Below are 23391 nucleotides of genomic sequence, written 5' to 3'. Positions count from 1 at the left end.
GTGACTACTCCTCCTTGCCTGTAAAACATTGTGGGACATCCTAAGGTGACAAGTGGTGCTACATAAATGCACATCTTTTTCTTCTCTCCTGGAAGACACTCCTGCAAATGTACCTCCGTTTGGCCAATCTTTTGGATGCCTGTCCTAATACCTCCTTATGTTGCTCAATATCAAATGTTCTTTTGCTAATGTTCCTGTGATGTGTATTGTGCCATTTTCCTTTATTAAAGATGCTCTGTCGCTGGTGATATTGGATTTGCTGCTCAACACAAGTGTTAGGATACCGGACTAGACCCTTGCATTCGTTACGATACCGGATCAGACCCCTGCATTCGTTAGGATACCCGATCAGTCCCCTGCATTCGTTACGATACCGGACTAGACCCCAGCATTCATTCGGATACCAGACCCCAGCATTCGTTAGGATACCGGACCAGACCCCTGCATTCGTTACGATACCCGATCAGACCCCTGCATTCGTTAGGATACTGGACAAGGACTCCAAAGACTTTTTAAAATTTGTAAAACTGAGGAAAGGATACTTCACCAGGAGTAATGACTCTGATCAATAGATATCTTTTATTTCAAAACAAACTTCAATTTAAACACAGAATTAACCACATTAACATCAAAGAAAATAGCTTCACAATGATCAGTTAAATACTTCTTAAGGAAAAACTTGAACCTACGATCTATACATGCTACTAGCTCAAGTGAAGCAATCCAATGCAGTTCAAATGTCACGTATAAATAAAGTTGACAGAACAGGTTACTTGCTTAGCTGTGCAGATCTTTGGAAAGATTTCCTTTCAAGAGCAGATCCAGTACGCCTCTACTCAACCTGACAGCATTTGACAAAACTGATGTTCAACTTAAAATTCTGTAACAAACTGCAAAACTAGACAGACCTGGCTTCTCCCATTAATTACATCATCTGTATCCCACTAAGTTCCATGACCTGTTTAGCTAGGACTAAACACCTCTCGCCCATAAATTGTCTACACTCCAGGGAATCTCAAGCAATCAAAACACTCCATTAGCTGTAACCGACTAAGTGGTTGGAATCAATCATGACCTTACTTTTTACGACTCTTTAATTACAACTTCAGTAGACACACTGCCTGTGTATGTATTTTCAACCAGAAACTGACCTAATAAGTTTCCATCGGATTGTTGGGTCACAAATTGGGATCACAGCAGAACGCAGTCTTGAGTTCCATTGGACACCAACACCTTTCAATAGGGTAATGTTTGGGAGCAGGAATCCTGGCTGTTTCTTCTCCCCCCCCCCCTCCTTCCCCTTATCCATTGGCCACCTCCCCATGAACTCTGCTGACACTGCAGTTTGGAGATGGAAAGGAAACGGGAATCTTCCTCTTTGCATCACGTATTTTCCCAGTGGCTCACAAGAGGATATTTTCATCAGCCCTGCTCCCTCCCTGCCTCCCCTTTGACCTCTGACCCTGGGCTCAGACCGGCTGTCAAGTAGATGTATTTTTAATTCAATTTATTCAAGAATATTGAACTAATTTGCAGCTTTGATTTGCTGATAAGACTTTTTGAAATCTGTGGCCTCTGATAGGTTCAAGCCAGTAACTCTTTGATATAGAAAGGTCACAGGTTCAGACTCGCTCGGACTTCAAGCAGGACATTAATGCCTAAAGCCCCTCGCAAGAGGAGGAGGGAGCATCATCTAATATCAAAGCATTGTCTAACTGGCCCCCTTCTCTTCTCTTTTGCAGCTGAACTATCCGATACTCGCTTCACATACGGTGAGTTCTTGATTGAATTGATTCCTAGATCCAATGAGGGTGGGGGATGAAACCTGAAGCAGGGTTGCCGATGCTTTTGTGGGTGTGGACTTCGCTGGTTAGGTCATCCTTAATTACCCTTGGGAAGGTGGTGGGGAGCTGCCTTCTTGAACCGCTGCAGTGCATGTGGTGTAGGTACACTCACTGTGCTGGTAGGGAGGGAGTTCCAAGATTTTGACCCAGCAACAGTGAAGGGACGGCCGATATATTTCCAAGTCAGGGTGGTGAGTGACTTGGAGGGGAACCTCCAGGTGGTGGGGTTCCCAGGCATCTGCTATTCTTGTCTTTCTAGATGGGAGTGGTCGTGGGTTTGGAAGGTGCTGCATAAGTCGCTGCAGTGCACCTTGTCGATGGTACACACGGCTGCCATTGTGCGTTGGTAGTGGAGGGAGTGAACGTTTGTGGAAGGGGTGCCAATCAAGCGGGGCTGCTTCGTCCTGGATGTTGTCGAGCTTCTTGAGTGCTGTTGGAGCCGCACTCATCCAGGCAAGTTGGGAGTATTCCATCTCATTCCTGCCGTGTGCCTTGTAGATGGTGGTCAGGCTTTGGGGGGTCAGGAGGTGAGTTCCTCACTACAGCCTCTGACCTGCTCTTGCAGCTACATTATTCACTTGGGTGTATTCCCATAGCCTCCACCATATGAAGCTTTGTCTCCAACCATCCTGCATGGCCCAACAGCTTTTGGGAGCTTTCTCTAATATTCAACAGTTAGGAAAATGTAAAAACACACAATGGCCGCAGTTTTCCAGCCCTTCACTTCCGGTCCTGTCGATGGTGAACATACGCAACACGTTTCCCGGCAGCACAAGGTGCGGCGCAATGCAAATGTCCGTAGACATTGGCGAGGACCTGGAGTCCTGCCACCGACCAATAGCAGGCCACTTCCTCTGCAGGAAAATATGCCACGAGGATCGACCGTGGATATCTAAGAAAATCGACCATGGATATCTAAGGAAATAAGGGAGAGTATCAAATTGAAGGAAAAAACTAGGGGGCAACAGAAAGCTACTAAAAAAGCTATAAAGAAGAGTAAGATAGATTATGAGAGTAAACTTGCTCAGAATATAAAAACAGATAGTAAAAGTTTCTACAAATACATAAAACAAAAAAGAGTGGCTAAGGTAAATATTGGTCCTTTAGAGGATGAGAAGGGAGATTTAATAATGGGAGATGAGGAAATGGCTGAGGAACTGAACAGGTTTTTTGGGTCGGTCCTCACAGTGGAAGACACAAATAACATGCCAGTGACTGATGGCAATGAGGCTATGACAGGTGAGGACCTTGAGAGGATTGTTATCACCAAGGAGGTAGTGATGGGCAAGCTAATGGGGTTAAAGGTAGACAAGTCTCCTGGACCTGATGGAATGCATCCCAGAGTGCTAAAAGAGATGGCTAGGGAAATTGCAAATGCACTAGTGATAATTTACCAAAATTCACTAGACTCTGGGGTGGTCCCGGCGGATTGGAAATTAGCAAATGTGACACCACTGTTTAAAAAAGGAGGTAGGCAGAAAGCGGGTAATTATAGGCCAGTGAGCTTAACGTCGGTAGTAGGGAAGATGCTGGAATCTATCATCAATGAAGAAATAGCGAGGCATCTGGATGGAAATTGTCCCATTGGGCAGACGCAGCATGGGTTCATAAAGGGCAGGTCGTGCCAAACTAATTTAGTGGTATTTTTTGAGGACATTAACAGTGCGGTAGATAACGGGGAGCCAATGGATGTGGTATATCTGGATTTCCAGAAAGCCTTTGACAAGGTGCCACACAAAAGGTTGTTGCATAAGATAAAGATGCATGGCATTAAGGGGAAAGTAGTAGCATGGATAGAGGATTGGTTAATTAATAGAAAGCAAAGAGTGGGGATTAATGGGTGTTTCTCTGGTTGGCAATCAGTAGCTAGTGGTGTCCCTCAGGGATCAGTGTTGGGCCCACAACTGTTCACAATTTACATAGATGATTTGGAGTTGGGGACCAAGGGCAATGTGTCCAAGTTTGCAGATGATGCTAAGATAAGTGGTAAAGCAAAAGGTGCCGAGGATACTGGAAGTCTGCAGAGGGATTTGGATAGGCTAAGTGAATGGGCTAGGGTCTGGCAGATGGAATACAATGTTGACAAATGTGAGGTTATCCATTTTGGTAGGAATAACAGCAAAAGGGATTATTATTTAAATGATAAAATATTAAAACATGCTGCTGTGCAGAGAGACCTGGGTGTGCTAGTGCATGAGTCGCAAAAAGTTGGTTTTCAGGTGCAACAGGTGATTAAGAAGGCAAATGGAATTTTGTCCTTCATTGCTAGAGGGATGGAGTTTAAGACTAGGGAGGTTCTGCTGCAACTGTATAAGGTGTTAGTGAGGCCACACCTGGAGTATTGTGTTCAGTTTTGGTCTCCTTACTTGAGAAAGGACGTACTGGCACTGGAGGGTGTGCAGAGGAGATTCACTAGGTTAATCCCAGAGTTGAAGGGATTGGATTACGAGGCGAGGTTGAGTAGACTGGGACTGTACTCGTTGGAATTTAGAAGGATGAGGGGGGATCTTATAGAAACATATAAGATTATGAAGGGAATAGATAGGATAGATGCGGGCAGGTTGTTTCCACTGGCGGGTGAAAGCAGAACTAGGGGGCATAGCCTCAAAATAAGGGGAAGTAGATTTAGGACTGAGTTTAGGAGGAACTTCTTCACCCAAAGGGTTGTGAATCTATGGAATTCCTTGCCCAGTGAAGCAGTTGAGGCTCCTTCATTAAATGTTTTTAAGATAAAGATAGATCGTTTTTTGAAGAATAAAGGGATTAAGGGTTATGGTGTTCGGGCCGGAAAGTGGAGCTGAGTCCACAAAAGATCAGCCATGATCTCATTGAATGGTGGAGCAGGCTCGAGGGGCCAGATGGCCTACTCCTGCTCCTAGTTCTCATGTTCTTATGGATGCCGGAAAATCCCGGAATCTTGGATGCCCCTGCGACCTTTCTCCTGGATTGTGCTCAGGGGGGTGTGGCTCTTGTACATGAATCTTCAATTCCTGGAGGGTTGGCAACCCCATTTTCCTCTTCGTGATTTTCATTCTTAGACTGGTTCGCCTCTGGGACCCAGCAAATATCGCAACAAAAGTGAGTAAACGTCGGAGGTGCCTCGGGATGGGTGTTTGCTTTGGCTAATCTTTCGAAAGTTCTCACCTCCAGGTTCCCTTTTATTTAGAGTCTTCAGTGCCACACGTGAATCGGGAGTGGGGGGGGGGGGGGGGGGGGGGGGGGGGGGGGGGGGGGGGGGGGGGGGGGGGGGGGGGGGGGGGGAAGAAAAACACTCAAAGAAAATGACATGAATGTCCCGATGGTTTTTCTCCAGGCTGCACATATCAGTGTCCTGGAGATTGATCTTCAATTCCCGGAGAATCCAGGCCAAACCCGGAGGCTGGCCGCCCCTCTGCAGAACCGTAACCAAGGCAACCAAAAGCCTCAAAAGGCCTTGACAAGGGCCATATGTCGAATCCGAAGTGACAGAGCACCGGGGCTGCTGTGCAGCTTGACAACGAGCTGAGTAGTTCACAGCAGCGCGCACCCCTGCCTGCAGCGTAACCTCGTCCACCAAAGAAAAGCAAAGCTTCTCCCTGCAGGAGGGAACGTTGGTCAACCGGAACGTGCGGTAAATCCATCTGCCCAGTCCTCCACTAACTCCCAGCACACTGTTGCCTGGCAACGGGAGTCCATTCTGGAGGCACGGCACATGGGGGATAAAATGAGGCCACACACCAAACACGTCATCAAGATCACCCCAGCGAGCGCCTCCCAGTGACCTCCTTTCAGACCCTGAGCGAGACGTTGTTGAAGGGGTTTTGTTTTCTGGGTCACTTTCAGTGTCATTGACGATGGTGCGTGACCTTGAAAACAACATGGCTACCTCCCCGCCTGCCTGCTGCCTGCCGAGCAACCAATGACTCACTGCCTGCAGGGTTGAAAGGGAGAGAATTGAGCGCGATAAGGCAGTTTCAGGCAAACGAGTGCAAATATCTAAAAGTGAATTGTGTGAGTGCATTACAGCTGGGGAAAAAAATCTGTTCGTTGTCCAAAACAAACATGATTTAGGACAGATTCAGTAAAATTAATCTGTGGTGTCACTTTGTATTAAGGAGCTGATCCCAGCCTGGGTAAGGTCCCGTCACTAACTCCATTATCTTACTACATGGAATAAAGGCCTTCCAGCCCTCTAGCCCTGATCCCTGGGCGCGAGCCAGCACTTTGAAAGAGTTATATTTAATTATCTTCACTCCCCCCCCCCCCCCCCCCCCCCCCCCCCCCCCCCTGGCCCTTTCCCTACATCGCTGCAATGTTTTCTTCCCAATTTCCCTTTGAAAGTTCCGATTGAATCTGCACTACTCTCCCAGGCAGAGTACAACTGCACGCTTGTCTCCAGAAACATGATTCACCATCGCTCTCTGTTCTTTTCCATCTCTCAACCAGTGTAGCCTCTGCACTGCCAATGTCCTGCGTATCGACAGGGTTGGCAACATGGACACGGACAAGATTTGCTCCTGATACCTGGCTCCAACCCACCTTCACCACGTCCTCGTTCTGGCTCTGGCCTGTTGACTGGTCTTTGCTGGGGCGGGGCAGGGGGGGGGGGTCGCTGGGGTAGATGATGCCTGTCTCCAACAGGTGGCAAGCCAGGCAACAGTAGACAACACCCCTCAATTTTTCCTTCCATTGACTTTGGCAGAAAGGGGAGTTGGGCCAGGGGTAGGTTGGGCGATAGATTTGATATGGCTGGTTCTTCAGGAGGCACAAAGTTAAAATCTACCCCACCTTGGTTCCCATTTTGGAGCAACTGTTTGTCAGCTTCCTCCCTTCCCAGGATTACACTGACATGCTGGAGAGTAGCATTGTGTCTCTCAAGCTAATCTTCACCATAGTTCAACTCTATCTAAACGTTCAAGGGCAGCTCAGAGGGCTGCACGAAAACAACATTTCCCCATCGAGTCGCACACCATCCTGACTTGGAAATATATCGCCATTCCTTCACTGTCGCTGGGACAAAATCCTGGAACACCCTCCCTAACAGCACTGTGGGTGTACCTGCATCAGGCGGACTGCAGCCGCTCAGGAAGCTGGCTGATCTCAAGGGCATTTGGGGATTGGCCGTATGATGTGAAAAACACAGTGACCTGCCACAGGTAATGGATGGAATTCTCCGACCGTCGCAAATCTCTATTCCCGCTGGCAGCGCAACCTGCCCGTGGGTTTCCCGGTGGCGTTGGGTGGCATCAATGGGAAGAGCGAATCCTGCCGCTAGCGAACGGCCCCCCAGCCGAGAAACACAGACTGGGGCGCCGTGATTAATCTGCACTGAATCCTTTGAAAAGTCAATTGGCATAAACATTCTGAGCTGTCCTCGCCCAAAGGTACCTCTTCCAAACAAGGCTTCTTGGGTCAGAATCTTCCAGCCCCACATCCCAGTGGGATCCTTTGGTCCCGCTGAAGTAAACGGAAGTTTGAATTGCTCGCCGCATCCATTGCGGAATCCCACCACGGCGCGCAAGGAAAATCCCTTGCAGACAGCGGTAAGCAGGAAGAAGGCATTGGGGATTCCAGGCTGGCTGATCTCAGGTTCTCTGCCCACAGTTCCCTCTTTATATTTGGGCTTCCAACCGTTCAAGTGTCCAGAAATTGAAGATGAATCTCGGGGACACGGCTGCCAATGAAACTCAGGTAAAATGTACAGTAGCAGAATGTCCAAAGAAAGATATGTTTCCCCCTCCCCACCATCATCATCGAAACCCCCTCCCCACCATCATCATCGAAACCCCCTCCCCACCATCATCATCGAAACCCCCTCCCCACCATCATCATCGAAACCCCCTCCCCACCATCATCATCGAAACCCCCTCCCCACCACCATCAGTGAAACCCCCTCCCCACCATCATCATCGAAACCCCCTCCCCACCATCATCATCGAAACCCCCTCCCCACCATCATCATCGAAACCTCGTCCCCACCATCATCATCGAAACCCCCTCCCCACCATCATCATCGAAAACTCGTCCCCACCATCATCAGCGAAACCCCCTCCCCACCATCATCATCGAAACCCCCTCCCCACCATCATCATCGAAAACTCGTCCCCACCATCATCAGCGAAACCCCCTCCCCACCATCATAATCGAAACCCCCTCCCCACCATCATCATCAAAACCCCCTCCCCACCATCATCATCGAAACCTCGTCCCCACCATCATCAGCGAAACCCCCTCCCCACCATCATCATCGAAACCCCCTCCCCACCATCATCATCGAAACCCCCCTCCCCACCATCATCATCGAAACCTCCTCCCCACCATCATCTTCGAAACCTCGTCCCCACCATCATCATCAAAACCCCCTCCCCACCATCATCATCGAAACCCCCTCCCCACCATCATCATCGAAACCTCGTCCCCACCATCATCAGCGAAACCCCCTCCCCACCATCATCATCGAAACCCCCTCCCCACCATCATCATCGAAACCCCCTCCCCACCATCATCATCGAAACCTCCTCCCCACCATCATCATCGAAATCCCTTCCCCACCATCATCAGCGAAACCCCTTCCCCACCATCATCATCGAAACCCCCTCCCCACCATCATCATCGAAACCCCCTCCCCACCATCATCATCGAAACCTCGTCCCCACCATCATCAGCGAAACCCCCTCCCCACCATCATCATCGAAACCCCCTCCCCACCATCATCATCGAAACCTCGTCCCCACCATCATCATCGAAACCCCCTCCCCACCATCATCATCGAAACCCCCTCCCCACCATCATCATCGAAACCTCGTCCCCACCATCATCATCGAAACCCCCTCCCCACCATCATCATCAAAACCTCCTTCCCACCATCTTCATCGAAACCCCCTCCCCACCATCAGACCCCCTGCCCGCCACCATCAGCGAAACCCCCTCCCCACCATCATCATCGAAACCTCCTTCCCACCATCATCAGCGAAACCCCCTCCCCACCATCAGACCCCCTGCCCGCCACCATCAGCGAAACCCCCTCCCCACCACCATCAGACCCCCTGCCCACCACCATCATCGAAACCTCCTCCCCACCAAATTCATCGAAACGTCCTCCCCACCATCATCATTGAAACCCCCTCCCCACCACCATCAGATCCCCTGCCCGCCACCATCAGCGAAACCTCCTCCCCACCATAAAGAACAAAGAACAAAGAAAAGTACAGCACAGGAACAGGCCCTTCGGCCCTCCAAGCCTGTGCCAACCATGCTGCCCGTCTAAACTAAAATCTTCTCCACTTCCGGGGTCCGTATCCCTCTATTCCCGTCCTATTCATGCATTTGTCAAGCTGCCTCTTGATGCACGATCAATTGGACAAAGTCGAGAGTTGAATACAACTGAAGCTTTATTGGTCTAAGTTGTGTGGCCTCACACTGCAGCTGGCGAAATGGCTGTGCACGGAGGACACACATATTTATACTCCGCCTACTGGGCGGAGCCAGCAGGCAGGGACTACCGCCTTACCTGTAGTACAGGTCCTACCGTACATCACCTAATATAGGTGCAACAGTGGTTTACCACACCCCTTAAATGTCACCATTGTCCGTGCTTCCACCACCTCCTCCGGCAGCGAGTTCCAGGCACCCACTACTCTCTGTGTAAAAAAACTTGCCTCGTACATCTCCTCCAAACCTTGCCCCTCGCACCTTAAACCTATGCCCCCTAGTAATTGACCCCTCTACCCTGGGAAAAAGCCTCTGACTATCCACTCTGTCTATGCCCCTCATAATTTTGTAGACATCTATCAGGTCGCCCCTCAACCTCCGTCGTTCCAGTGAGAACAAACCGAGTTTATTCAACCTCTCCTCATAGCTAATGCCCTCCATACCAGGCAACATCCTGGTAAACCTCTTCTGCACCCTCTCTAAAGCCTCCACATCCTTCTGGTAGTGTGGCGACCAGAATTGAACACTATACTCCAAGTGTGGCCTAACTAAGGTTCTAAGGTTCATCATAAGACCCCCTGCCCACCACTGTCAGTGAAACCCCCTCCCCACCACCATCAGACCCCCCTCCCCACCACCATCAGACCCCCTGCCCACCAAAATCAGACCCCCTGTCCACCACCATCAACGAAACCTCCTCCCCACCACCATCAGACCCCAGCCCACCACCATCAGACCCCCTCCCCACCACCATCAGCGAAAGCCCCTCCCCACCGCCATCAGACCCCCTGCCCACCACCATCAACGAAAACCCCCTCCCCACCACCATCAGCGAAAGCCCCTCCCCACCGCCATCAGACCCCCCTGCCCACCACCATCAACGAAAACCCCCTCCCCACCACCATCAGCGAACCCCCCTCCCCACCACCATCAGACCCCTGCCCACCACCATCAGCGAAACCCCCTCCCTACCACCATCAGTGAAACCCCCTGCCCACCACCATCAGACCCCTGCCCACCGCCATCAGTGAAACCCCCTGCCCACCACCATCAGACCCCTGCCCACCACCATCAGCGAAACCCCCTCCCTACCACCATCAGTGAAACCCCCTGCCCACCACCATCAGACCCCTGCCCACCGCCATCAGCAAAATCCCCTCCCCACCACCATCAGACCCCTGCCCACCACCATCAGCTAAACCCCCTCCCCACCACCATCAGCGAAACCCCCTGCCCACCACCATCAGCTAAACCCCCTCCCCACCACCATCAGCGAAACCCCCTGCCCACCACCATCAGCTAAACCCCCTCCCCACCACCATCAGCGAAACCCCCTGCCCACCACCAACAGCGAAACCCCCTCCCCACCACCATCAGCGAAACCCCCTGCCCACCATCAGACCCCCTGCCCACCACCATCAGCGAAACCCCCTGCCCACCACCATCAGTGAAACCCCCTGCCCACCACCATCAGACCCCCTGCCCACCACCAACAGCGAAACCCCCTGCCCACCACCATCAGCGAAACCCCCTCCCACCACCATCAGTGAAACCCCCTGCCCACCACCAACAGCGAAACCCCCTCCCCACCACCATCAGACCCCCTGCCCACCACCATCAGCGAAACCCCCTCCCACCACCATCAGTGAAACCCCCTGCCCACCACCATCAGCGAAACCCCCTCCCCACCACCATCAGACCCCCTGCCCACCACCAACAGCGAAACCCCCTGCCCACCACCATCAGACCCCCTGCCCACCACCATCAGCGAAACCCCCTCCCACCACCATCAGCGAAACCCCCTGCCCACCACCATCAGACCCCCTGCCCACCACCAACAGTGAAGCCCCCTGCCCACCACCATCAGCGAAACCCCCTGCCCACCACCATCAGACCCCCTGCCCACCACCATCAACGAAACCCCCTCCCCACCACCATCAGCGAAACACCCTGCCCACCACCATCAGCGAAACCCCCTCCCCACCACCATCAGCGAAACCCCCTGCCCACCACCATCAGCGAAACCCCCTGCCCACCACCATCAGACCCCCTGCCCACCACCAACAGCGAAACCCCCTGCCCACCACCAACAGCGAAACCCCCTGCCCACCACCATCAGTGAAACCCCCTGCCCACCACCATCAGCGAAACCCCCTGCCCACCACCATCAGACCCCCTGCCCACCACCAACAGCGAAACCCCCTGCCCACCACCATCAGCGAAACCCCCTGCCCACCACCATCAGACCCCCTGCCCACCACCATCAACGAAACCCCCTCCCCACCACCATCAGCGAAACCCCCTCCCCACCACCATCAGCAAAACCCCCTCCCACCACTATCAGCGAAACCCCCTGCCCACCACCATCAGACCCCCTGCCCACCACCAACAGCGAAACCCCCTGCCCACCACCAACAGCGAAACCCCCTTCCCACCACCATCAGACCCCCTGCCCACCACCATCAGACTCCCTGCCCACCACCATCAGATAAACCCCCTCCCCACCGCCATCAGACCCCCCTCCCCACCACCATCAGACTACCTGTACACTACCCCATTCCCTTATTCTGAAAACATCAGTAAATTGGAGCCCGCTACTGGGTTTAAGATTCCTGCACAGGGTCCAAATGGAGACGTCTCTCTCATTGAGTTATCTCAACCTCGGAGTGTCAGGTCCGTACAGGACAAGTGGGCACACAGCAAAGCTCTGTCTTCACCCCTCTCTCCACAGTCACTTCAGCTGGCATATTTTACAATCGGACTTGTAAATCGAGATTTGGTTTAATATCAGATATGAGACTGCACTATCCAGACAGAGCAGATGACCTCCTTGCTGATCATTTATTCATCGTGATCTGAAAATATCTGACAAGGGGAAAAATTGCTCAATTGAGAGTCATTAATTGTCCAATAAGGTAGCAAAGAATCTGTTTGCTTTCCTATTGGCTCTGCAATTAGAGACATTCAGTGACCAATAGCATCAGGTTGAAGTTGGGAGTTTGTGAGATGAAATCTCTTGGAACAATCCCACCAGAGTTGACAACTCCACAGGATCCAAAAGCTGAATCCCTGGTGTTATTTAGAGAGAATTCTGCCTGTTGCACTATTTGCTTACCTGGATACGCGCCTAGACACCCAGGCTCCCAGAGGACTCTCAAAGATATTAAGTGAAACTCCACAATATGCGTCAGTGTCCCAACCTCCCTATGATTCAATGCAGGACAACCCACAGAAATCTCATTGGCCAGCAGTCTGAGAATCGCTCCACCACATTGTCAGCTATTTTAAATGTGTCCGCCAAACAAAATCAAACATTATAGAAATAAGAGTTTCAGTGCTTTATGGATCATCTCACCTTCAGAAACATGATCGTGGACACACACACAAACATTCTCTCAATAGCACACACACTCTCACACACAAACACCTTCTCACGCACACACACTGACACTCAGATGCACACTCTCTCACACATTCTCTTGCACACAACATATTCTCACACTCACAGACACTCACTCACACGCACACACTCTCTCACACACATGCATTCTCACAGTACACTCACACACAGCACACACTCCCACACATAGCACACACTCTCACACAATACACACACACAGCACACACTCTCACACACAGCACACTCACACACTTTCTCACACATGCACTCATACACACACACCCTCTCTCACACACCGTACACACACACCAGCTTACACATTTGCTAACACATAACACTCACTCTGCACATAAATTAATCTTGAGTACTTTCCGGTAAGTACCTGAAGCCATTCAGAAGCAGCTTAGATCCTTTAGAAATGAATTAATCCTTTCTCCATTTTTATGCAGATTATGAATCTGTTCGAAAAGGGGGCCTGATCTTTGCTGTTGCTGCGTTCTTTGTGGGAGTAGCCATTATTCTGAGTGAGTTCACAATCCCAAATTCAGTCACACTCTGGTGTAAAAATTAGTAAAGCAAGTGGATGTTTAACAAAGTTGTAGACATACCTTTGTGGCCACATTAGAACATGGTTAATCTGAGAAATGTTCATGAATGTAGAATGGTCATTTTGTAACTTCACACACACCGAACATTGTGTACGCCCCTTCACGCACACCACTGTACATTGCTTCACTCGCACACACACACACACCAAACACTGTACACCACTTTTCACACACACACAAACACTGTACACATCACTTCTCACACACACACTGAACACTGTGTACACCACTTCACAGACATACACCACATAGAACACTGTACACACCAACCACTTAATACACACACAAAGAACATTGTGTACGCCACTTCACTCACACACACACATCAAACACTGTACACCACTTTTCACACACACGCACAGAATACTGTACACACGTCTCTCACACACTAAACACTGTACATGACTTCACACACATAGAACACTGTACACCAACCACTTAATGCACACACAAAGAACATTGTTTACACCACTTCACACACACATCACTAATTCGCACACAGCGAACACTGTACACTATTTCACACACAGAACACTGTGTACACTACTTCATGCACACCGAACACTGTACATGACTTCACACATACAGACACACACACACACACAGAAGGCCGTGTACACTATTTCTTACACACAAATGCTGTGTACACTACTTCATGCACACTGAACACTGTGTACAGCTCTTCTCACACACACACAGAACACTGTGTACTGTCTGTTTCAAACTTGTTAAATCCTTGCATGTTTTGTGTTTTTCTTTATAATTTTTGTCCTGCGCAACCTTACAGACTTTTGGTTTTGAGTTGACCCCCCCCCCCCCCCCACACCCTGCTGCAAGTTGCTATGTTGATGGATCCGGCAGACTCCTGTGTTTCAGTATGCTCTGTGGCATAGCCCATGATGTCATTTTGATGGACTCGGGTACCAGCCAATCACCTCTTCTGGAATTCCAGATGTTTCATATCTTCACTGATGATTGGTCACGCACTCCAGAATGTTGTGAAGACCACAGGCAAACCATTTTGTAAAGTGGTTTTGTTTTGAGGCTTTCGACCTGGAAGGCAGCACGGAGCAAATCTCTCTCTCTAAGCTTGGTGATTTAAATTGGTTTCAGCAAAGCCTGTTGGAGTCATTTCTATTTAAAAGCCATCAGGCAGTTGTCAGGTCTGTGAGAATTTTATATCTGTTTGGGAGGGCTGGTGATGTAAAACACCCTTTCTATCAGCTAAGGCTGGCAATTAAAGTATCCTCCAGCCGGCCTGTGAATGTTCCACTTCTGATAACCTGTGGCTAAAGACCATTTTCTCTGCAGAAGGAACTAGCCCAGCGTGACCTGTAGGAAGAAGGGGTTGTTTAAAAACCTAGTGAAGTCCTCAGATGAAGAGTGCGAATATTACCTCAGTGGGTCTGAGAGTTAGACTGTCAGTAACAAATGCAAGTAACTCTCTGGAGAGAATTCTACCGCCTCCATGTTCTGATTGAAGACAACCATTAGGAAAGGCAAACCAAGCGAGAGGTTCAACACTTCATGTCCTTGGAAGATCGCGGACAACAAAAACCATAACCTGAGCCGTGGGGATCCTGAAATCTCTCATACCTCTTAATCCCTGTTATTTTTTTAACCTTTCCTACCCCTTCATCGTGTGTCTGTCTTGTATGTATCTGGATGGAGGGTGGGGCGGGCTGTTGAGAATAGTTAGACTAGTAGACCATTGTTCCATTATATGTTCAGCTTTTACTCCTGTTATAAATAAAGTTTTTAATGTTTTGCTTATAAATCTGCTGCCTGTTACTCATTGGAGCAGTCAAGGATTAAAGATCTCAGGAGAATGCACAAATTCTTGGGTTAATTTACTTATGTTGGGACTCTGGGTGTGTGCGGTTGGAACTGACTGTGCCCCTGCCCATGGTGTGGTAACAGTGCACACTTCACCAAACACTGTACACTACTTCGCGCACACACAGAACGTTGTGTACACTACTTCACACACAATGCTGTGTACGACACTTCTCTCTCTCTCTCACATACACACAAAATGTTGTGTACACCACTTCATGCACACTGAGCACTGCACACAACTTCACAAACACACACAGGGTGCTGTGTACACTTCATGCACACTGAACACCACTTCACACACATACAGAATGCTGTGCACACTCCTTCACACACACACACATATGGAACGCTGTGTACATCGCTCTAGGGATATCCTGTAACATTCATTTTGACTCTATTACTTTGACAAATATACTCCATTTATTTTCAGAGACATATCTATTTTCTATGAAGTCCCTTTGTGCCAGGTACAGCAACTGGGTGATTGAAACAGGGAGAGTTCAGAGTCAGTGTTAGCTCAGCGTTCGAGCTTTGTTACATGAACAAATGTTCAATATAATTAAATGACTAAAACCTGCCGTTGTTACGTCTCATTTGTCACTGCAGGCAGAAGATTCCGGTGTCGAGGCAAAACGCACAAACGGTATTTTGTAAAGATTATTTTGCTGAGTTTTAAGATGTTTAACAAATGTGTGTTTGTGTGGCTGCTGACAAAGCTCTTTGTGATGATTCTTTTTAGATCACAGAAGGACGATGACATTTAGATGATGGAACTCAGCCCTTTGAATTTTTCTTTATGAGCTACAGCGAAGTAGGAAGGCCCTGACTCTATCAATGTGACAAAGTGCTTCATATTGTGAATTAAATTGTACTATTCTCAGAAGAAATTGGCGTTTCACCTCTAAGACTGTCTATTTCCACCTCTCGAACATTGCCCGACTTCACCCCTGTCTCAGTTTATCTGCTGAGAGTCATTCACGATATCGTTAACTCCAAACTCGGTCACTCCGACACACTCTTGCTCTCTGGGCTCCACATTCTACCCTCCGTGACCTTGAAGCCGTCGAAAATTCTGCTGCCAGTGTCTTAACTGGGCACTCTTTCCCTATCATAGAATTTACAATGCAGAAGGAGGCCATTTGGCCCATCGAGTCTGCACCAGCCCTTGGAAAGAGCACCCTACTGAAGACCACACCTCCACCCCATGCCTGTAACCCAGCAACCCCACTTATCCTTTTTCTTTGGACACTAAGGCTAATTTAGCACGGCCAATCCACCTAACCTGCACATCTTTGGACTGAGGGAGGAAACCGGAGCACCCGGAGGAAACCCAGCAGACACGGGGAGAACGAGCAGATTCCGCACCGATAGTGACCCATGCCGGGAATCGAACCTGGGACCCTGGCGCTATGAAGCAACTGTGCTAACCACTGGGCTACCGTGCCGCCCTCTTCTGTTCACTGGCCTATACATGCTCCTGGTCAAGCAATGTCTCGATTTAAAAATTCTCATCCTTCATTTCAAATCCTTCCGCGGCCTCACCCAACTCTGTAACCTCTGTAACCTCACCCAACTCCACAGCCCTTGGCGACATCTACGCTCCTCGAATTCAGCCACCTGGGCATTCCCACTCCGAATCGCTCCACCATAGACCTTCTGCTGGCTGAGCCCCAGACTCTGGAACTCCCTCTCTAAACCTCTCTGCCTCAGTACCTCTTTGAACCAGCCTTAGGTCATTGGCCGTCTGTCCCCCTTTGTGACTTGCTAATATTTTTACATTGTAACATTCCTGTGAACTTTATACATCTCTGCAAAGTGATTATTGCTGTAAATTAGTCAGGCACCAACTATGAAAGGAGGCCTCGGCTCTCCATAAGGCACTGAACAAAATCATTCAATAGCAGGAACCTTTCCACATTTTTCCCATTAAGGCTGTTTGATCCTATTTGAGGCTATTTGATTTTGCCGGGTGTTGACAGATTTGATCAAGATCTGTGACATTAATGGTGGTGATGTACCATTAGTGACCACGCGACAAATGGTGAACTATTGTGGCTTTATTGTGCTGGATGTAAAGCCTCCTGCAGCTGGACCCAAGAATGGGGGCAGTGCAGGAGAGCGTACACTTTTGTCCAGAGCCTGCTGGGCGGAGCCAGCAGGCTGGGATTTACTGTAATAACTGGAGTACAATGACAGTGTACCGTAATACATGTCGTGTATGATCAGTGGTTTACCACAGGTGGTGAAGTTGATTGATTCTGATCATTGATTATATGATGAGCTGTGTAACTTGGATAAACCTGGAATTGCTTTAAGATACCATGTTCCAGTGGCTACGGAGGGGATGCTGGAGGGGGTGCTAGAGGAGGCACGGAGGGGGTGCTGGAGGAGGCACGGAGGGGGCACTGGAGAAGGCACGGAGGGGGCACTGGAGGAGGCAATGAGGGGGTGCTGGAGGAGGCACAGAGGGGGCACTGGAGGAGGCACAGAGGGGGTGCTGGACGAGGCACAGAGGGGGCACTGGAGGGGGTGCTGCAGGAGGCACGGAGGGGGTGCTGGACGAGGGACAGAGGGGGCACAAGGTCAGGGTTGGAAAGGAGAAAGGTTAGAGGTCAACAGTGCAGTGCTGAATGGGTCCTGTTGGGACACGGGGTGTAATTCTGGGCACCACCTCACGAGCAAGACATCAAGGCATTGGAGCTACACTCAGATTAGGCAGCTGCAGAGACTGGGAATCTTCATGGGTGAAAAGAGGATTGCGGAAGAGAGAGAGTTGAGATTTGGGTAAGGCACAGAGCAGAGGGTGAATTGTACAGAATGGACAACCCAGCAAAGGGTGGGGTTGAGTCCGTGTGCAATCTTTATGAGAGGTGCTGTGTGAAGTGGTGTTCCCCAGGGGGCACACTGCTCTTTACTGATCCTGTCCATTCCCTTGATCCTATGGTAATAAGTTGAATGTTTGGTTAATCTGTGTTTTTAAAAAATATTTATTCCGTTACGAGGTGTGGGAGTCACTGGCCAGACTATCATTTATTGCCCATCCCTAACTGCCCTTTGGCGGTAATGGTTGAGGCTGGATCGTGGCCAGGGCATCATCACCAACAACAACAACATCTATTTATGTAACACCTTTAACATAATGAAATATCCCAAGACATTGAGTCAAGCGAGGGGCAGTTCAATGTAGAAGAATATGGAAAGGTTCCTGCTATTGAATGATCTGGTTCCGTGTCTTATGCAGAGCTGAGGCCTCCTTTCAAAGTCAGTGCCTGACGAACGGACAGAAACAATCTCTTTACAGAGATGTAGAGATTATAAAAAATTATGAAACAATGTGATATACCATCAATAATGACACGACTGAGAGATCAAGTGAATGAAGGCTTTAATACGCAAAGAACTTAGCTAGCCAGAGACTTCAGTACAAGCTGAGCGCCACCTACTGGACGCAACATTATATACAGCCCCGGGGAGGCGGAGCCAGAGGCGGAGTCCACCAGGGTTACAACCCAAGCCTTAAAGGCATATCACACCAAGCCTTAAAGGCATATCACCTATCTGGTGAATACATTCCCCACACTATGTAAAACTTATACTGCAACTTTAAATTGTAAAGACCACATCCCTCTCTGAACCTCCCTCCCTTGACTGAAGATAATCTAATTGAGGTAGTTCAGATCGCAAAATGTTTCAGTCGGGTAGACTTCGAGGTTTCAACCTTTGGGGTGGGTGGACAAGAACCAGGGGCCAGAAATATACAACAGTATACAGAGAAACTTGCACAGAAAATAGAAGCAGGAGGAGGCCATTCGGCCCTTTGAGCCTGCTCCGCCATTCATTGTGATCATGGCTGATCATTAAGTTCAATACCCTGATCCTGCCTTCCCTCCATATCCCTCGATCCCTTTAGCCCCAAGAGCGAGGTCTAATTCCTTCTTGAAATTACACAACGTTTTGTCCTCAGCTACTTTCTGTGGGAGTGAATTCCACAGATTCACTGCTCTCTGGGTGAAGACATTTCTCCTCACCTCAGTCCTAAAATGTTTACCTCTTATCCTCAAACTATCACCTCTAGTTCTGGACTCCCCCACCATCGGGAACATTCTTTCTGAATCTATCCTGTCTAATCCTGTTAGAATTTTGTAAGTTTCTATGAGATCCCCTCTCACTCTTCTAAACTCCAATGAATATAACCCTAACCCACTTAGTCTCTCCTCATATGACAGTCCCGCCACCCCAGGAATCTGCCTAGTAAACCTTTGCTGCACTCCCTCCATAACAAGAACATCCTTCCTCAGATCAGGACACCAAAACTGCTCACAATACCCTATACAATTGCAGCAAAACATCCCTACTCTCAGACTCAAATCCTCTCGCTATGAAGGCCAACATATTATTTGCCTTTGTTACTGCCTGCCGTACCTGTGCCCATATATTGGGGAGGCAGTGATACTGCATTATTGTCAGTGGACTATTAATCCAGAGACCCTGGATAATGCTGGGGGCAGATTTGATAAAAATCTGGATCTATTGTTGTCCATGAAACCATTGTCGAGTGTCGCAAAAACCCATGTGATTCACTAATGTCCCTTTAGTCTTTACCTGGTCTGGCTGCAGACACACAGCAATGAGGTTGACTCTGAAATGGCCTTACAAGGACAACTAGGAATGGGCAATTATTGCTGGCCCATTTCCAATCAATTAATAAAATTAATAAATCCAATCAGGAATTCAGGGCCTTCAACCAGAGGGTGGTGAGAATGTGACTGAGATAGAACATACAGTGCAGAATGAGGCCATTCGGCCCATCGAGTCTGCACCGACCCACTTAAGCCCTCACTTCCACCCTATCCCTGTAACCCAATAACCCCTCCTAACCTTTGTGATCACTAAGAGTAATTTATTATGGCCAATCCACCTAACCTGCACGTCTTTGGACTGTGGGAGGGAACCGGAGCACCCGGAGGAAACTCACGCAGACACGGGGAGGATGTGCAGACTCCGCACAGACAGTGACCCAGCGGGGAATCGAACCTGGGACCCTGGCGCTGTGAAGCCACAGTGCTATCCACTTGTGCTACCGTGCTGCCCTATCGTATTGACACAGATGAATCATATCGACACAGAAGGATATATTCATGGGGTTCGAGAGGGTAGACTGGGACGAAGCTCAATTGGAGCATAAACATTGGCAGGAATTTACTGGAGCAAATTGCTTACTGTAAATACTTTGTAATATTCTGTATGTTTTACCTAACTTTTCTCCTCTTTCAGATGCAGGCTGCGGGCAGGAGAGTCGATTCTTACCCCATCCACTGGGAGCAAGTTCTAAACATCTGCAATAAATATCATTGTAGGAGTAGTTTGTGATATTTATCATTATGCTGAGTATATTAGGGGATAGGAAGCCTCCCATCTGTTAATCGATGTTGAACATCTACAGAACTGGCCAATTTGTTGCTGTCGCACAGGGTTGGGGAACCAATGGATTAATGTGTGCGAGGGCAACAAATGGCAGCTGTCATTTAATGTACAGTTTGTATCTTGTTACAGAGTACAATATAGTGATTCAGTGTGCCATCGCTCTTTTTATCATCCAGAGACTTATGCTCATTTGGAAATAAATAAATTGAACATTCCGGATAATTAAGGATTGTCACAGCAGAGAAAAATTTAATTTTATTTTCTTGATGAGTTTCTTGTGCAATGTGAGGAATGGGTACAGAGTAAAGCTCCCTCTACACTGTCCCCATCAAACACTCCCAGGACAGGTACAGCACGGGGTTAGATACAGAGTAAAGCTCCCTCTACACTGTCCCCATCAAACACTCCCAGGACAGGTACAGCACGGTGTTAGGTGTATTTGCCATGATAAAATGACCTGTCGGTTAGGCGGATTACAGCGATAGGATGGGGGAGTGGGCCTAAGTTAGGATGCTCCTTCAGAGGGTCAGTACAGACCCGATGGCTGAACGGCCTCCTTCTGCACTGTGGGGATTCTATGGTTCTATATAAATGATCTCAAATCCACCTCCCTGCCTCTTCTCCATATCCCTGTAACCTGTTTTTTCATTCAGAAATGTATCTATCTCCTTCTTGAAACCATTTAATGATTCCGATTTCACCGCACTATGGGGCAGCGAGTTCATGCGAGAAGTAGTTCCTCCTCATCTCAGTTTATATCACCGTCTCTCAACCTATACCTGTTCTATATTGCCCCACAAGGGGGAACATTTGGTCTATGTTTATTTTATCAATCCCTTTTATAAACCTCGATCAGATCCCCTCTCATCCTTCTAAACTCCAGCGAGTATAAACCCAACCCTTTCATCCCCGGAATCAGTCTGGTGATCCTCCTCTGAACCGCCTCCAATGCCCCCACAGCGTTCCTCAAATAAGGAGACCAAAACTGGACACAATGCTCCAGATGTGGTCTCCCTAAGACCCTATACAATTGCAACAACACTTCTCTACTTTTATACTCCCGTCCTTTGCAATAAACGCTAACATTCCGTTTGCCATTCTTATTATATGATGTACCTGCATACTGACTTTCTGCGATTCATGAACAAAGTCACCCAGATCCCTCTGCCCAGATGCATTTTGAATCTGTTTTCCATTGAGATAATAATTTGCCTTTCTATTTTTTCAGCCAAAAAGGATAACCTCACACTTATCCACATTAAACTCCATCTGCCAAATTTTGGCCCAATCTCCTAGCCAATCTCTATCCGTCTGTAAAATCTTTATCTCCTCTTCACTGCCTGCTTTCCCACCTATTTTAGTATCACCCGTAAATTTTGCAATGTTACACTCTGATATTGCTTGCCCAGTCCATCACACGAACCCGCCTCCCATCGATTGACTCTATCTACACCTCCCGCTGCCTGGAGAAAGCGGGCAGCATAATCAAAGACCCCTCCCACCTGGCTTACTCACTCTTCCAACTTCTTCCATCGGGCAAGAGATACGAAAGTTTGAGAACACGCACAAACAGACTCAAAAACAGCTTCTTCCCCACTGTCACCAGACTCCTAAATGACCCTCTTATGGACTGACCTCATGAACACTACACCCTGTATGCGTCATCCGATGCCGGTGTTTATGTAGTTACATTGTGTGTACCTTGTGTTGCCCAAGTTTCTATTTTATTTTATTTTATTTTCATGTACTTAATGATCTGTTGAGCTGCTCGCAGAAAAATACTTTTGACTGACTGTATCTCGGTACACGTGACAATTAACAAAATCCAATCCAATTTATCTCGATGGTAAAGAGTTGAGGTCCGAGGACTGACGCCTGCAGCACCTCGCTAGGGTCTGTTTGTGGCAGAGGGAGTATTGAGGGGAGGTTCTAATGGCCACCCACGGACACGATACCGGGAAGCTCCCCCCAGGCCGCTGCTGGGCTGCAGCCTCAGTGAGGGGGCTGCCAAGGTCAATCCCACGAGGGGAGGATACCAGCAGCTTCAGGAACCGGCATGCAAGGGGTTGTCCGCCTTTGCGGGTCGGCAGCTCCCGTAGCAGCCCGCCTCCAGCACGATTCACAGAGGTAGGAACATATCAGGCAGACAATCTTGCAATGTTTCCAAAAAACCCTGTTTCCCCCCCCCCCCCCCCACCCCCGGCCTTGAACGAATTCCAGTTACCATCTCAATTGGTGGTGTCGGTTTGACCCTCTGCTGCCATCATGTGGCTACATTCGGTAGAACAGTTGCAAGGAATGATTCAAAATCTGGGCCCCTGATCTCGCCAGCCCGCATGCGGGCGGCCCTGGGACGGATTTCACTTCAAAGGTTAGGCGAGGTGGGATCGGATACAAACTTCGGTGAGCAGACGGGAGAAAAATTAAATGCACCAGAAGTCAGACGTATGCAAGACTCACTGACGGCACAGCTGTTCCAATCGGGATAGATGGGGAGGAATGGGCTTAACAAAACAAACAAAGAACAAAGAAATGTACAGCACAGGAACAGGCCCTTCGGCCCTCCAAGCCCGTGCCGACCATACTGCCTGACTAAACTACAATCTTCTACACTTCCTGGGTCCGTATCCTTCTATTCCCATCCTATTCATATATTTGTCAAGATGCCCCTTAAATGTCCCTATCGTCCCTGCTTCCACTACCTCCTCCGGTAGTGAGTTCCAGGCACCCACTACCCTCTGCGTAAAAAACTTGCCTCGTACATCTACTCTAAACCTTGCCCCTCTCACCTTAAACCTATGCCCCCTAGTAATTGACCCCTCTACCCTGGGGAAAAGCCTCTGACTATCCACTCTGTCTATGCCCC

At 49.0% G+C, this 23391-nt stretch overlaps 1 protein-coding gene across 1 annotated transcript in view; it reads left to right on the top strand.

Moving 5' to 3' along the window:
* LOC140398729 (uncharacterized) overlaps positions 1–20773 on the top strand; it is an 86161-nt gene extending 65388 nt beyond the window's left edge. Inside the window, exons 9-12 of the mRNA XM_072487745.1 lie at positions 1743–1772; positions 13104–13178; positions 15708–15744; positions 20376–20773. Coding sequence (XP_072343846.1) covers positions 1743–1772; positions 13104–13178; positions 15708–15744; positions 20376–20433 — 200 coding nt within the window. The 3' untranslated portion in view covers positions 20434–20773. The remainder of the gene's footprint in view (positions 1–1742; positions 1773–13103; positions 13179–15707; positions 15745–20375) is intronic.
* The last annotated feature ends 2618 nt before the right edge of the window (positions 20774–23391 follow it).

Source organism: Scyliorhinus torazame, chromosome 21 (genome assembly GCF_047496885.1).
Source record: "Scyliorhinus torazame isolate Kashiwa2021f chromosome 21, sScyTor2.1, whole genome shotgun sequence".
Taxonomy (NCBI): Eukaryota; Metazoa; Chordata; class Chondrichthyes; order Carcharhiniformes; family Scyliorhinidae; genus Scyliorhinus; species Scyliorhinus torazame.
Note: the sequence above shows the minus strand (reverse complement) of the source record. Positions and strands in the feature narration are given on the sequence as shown.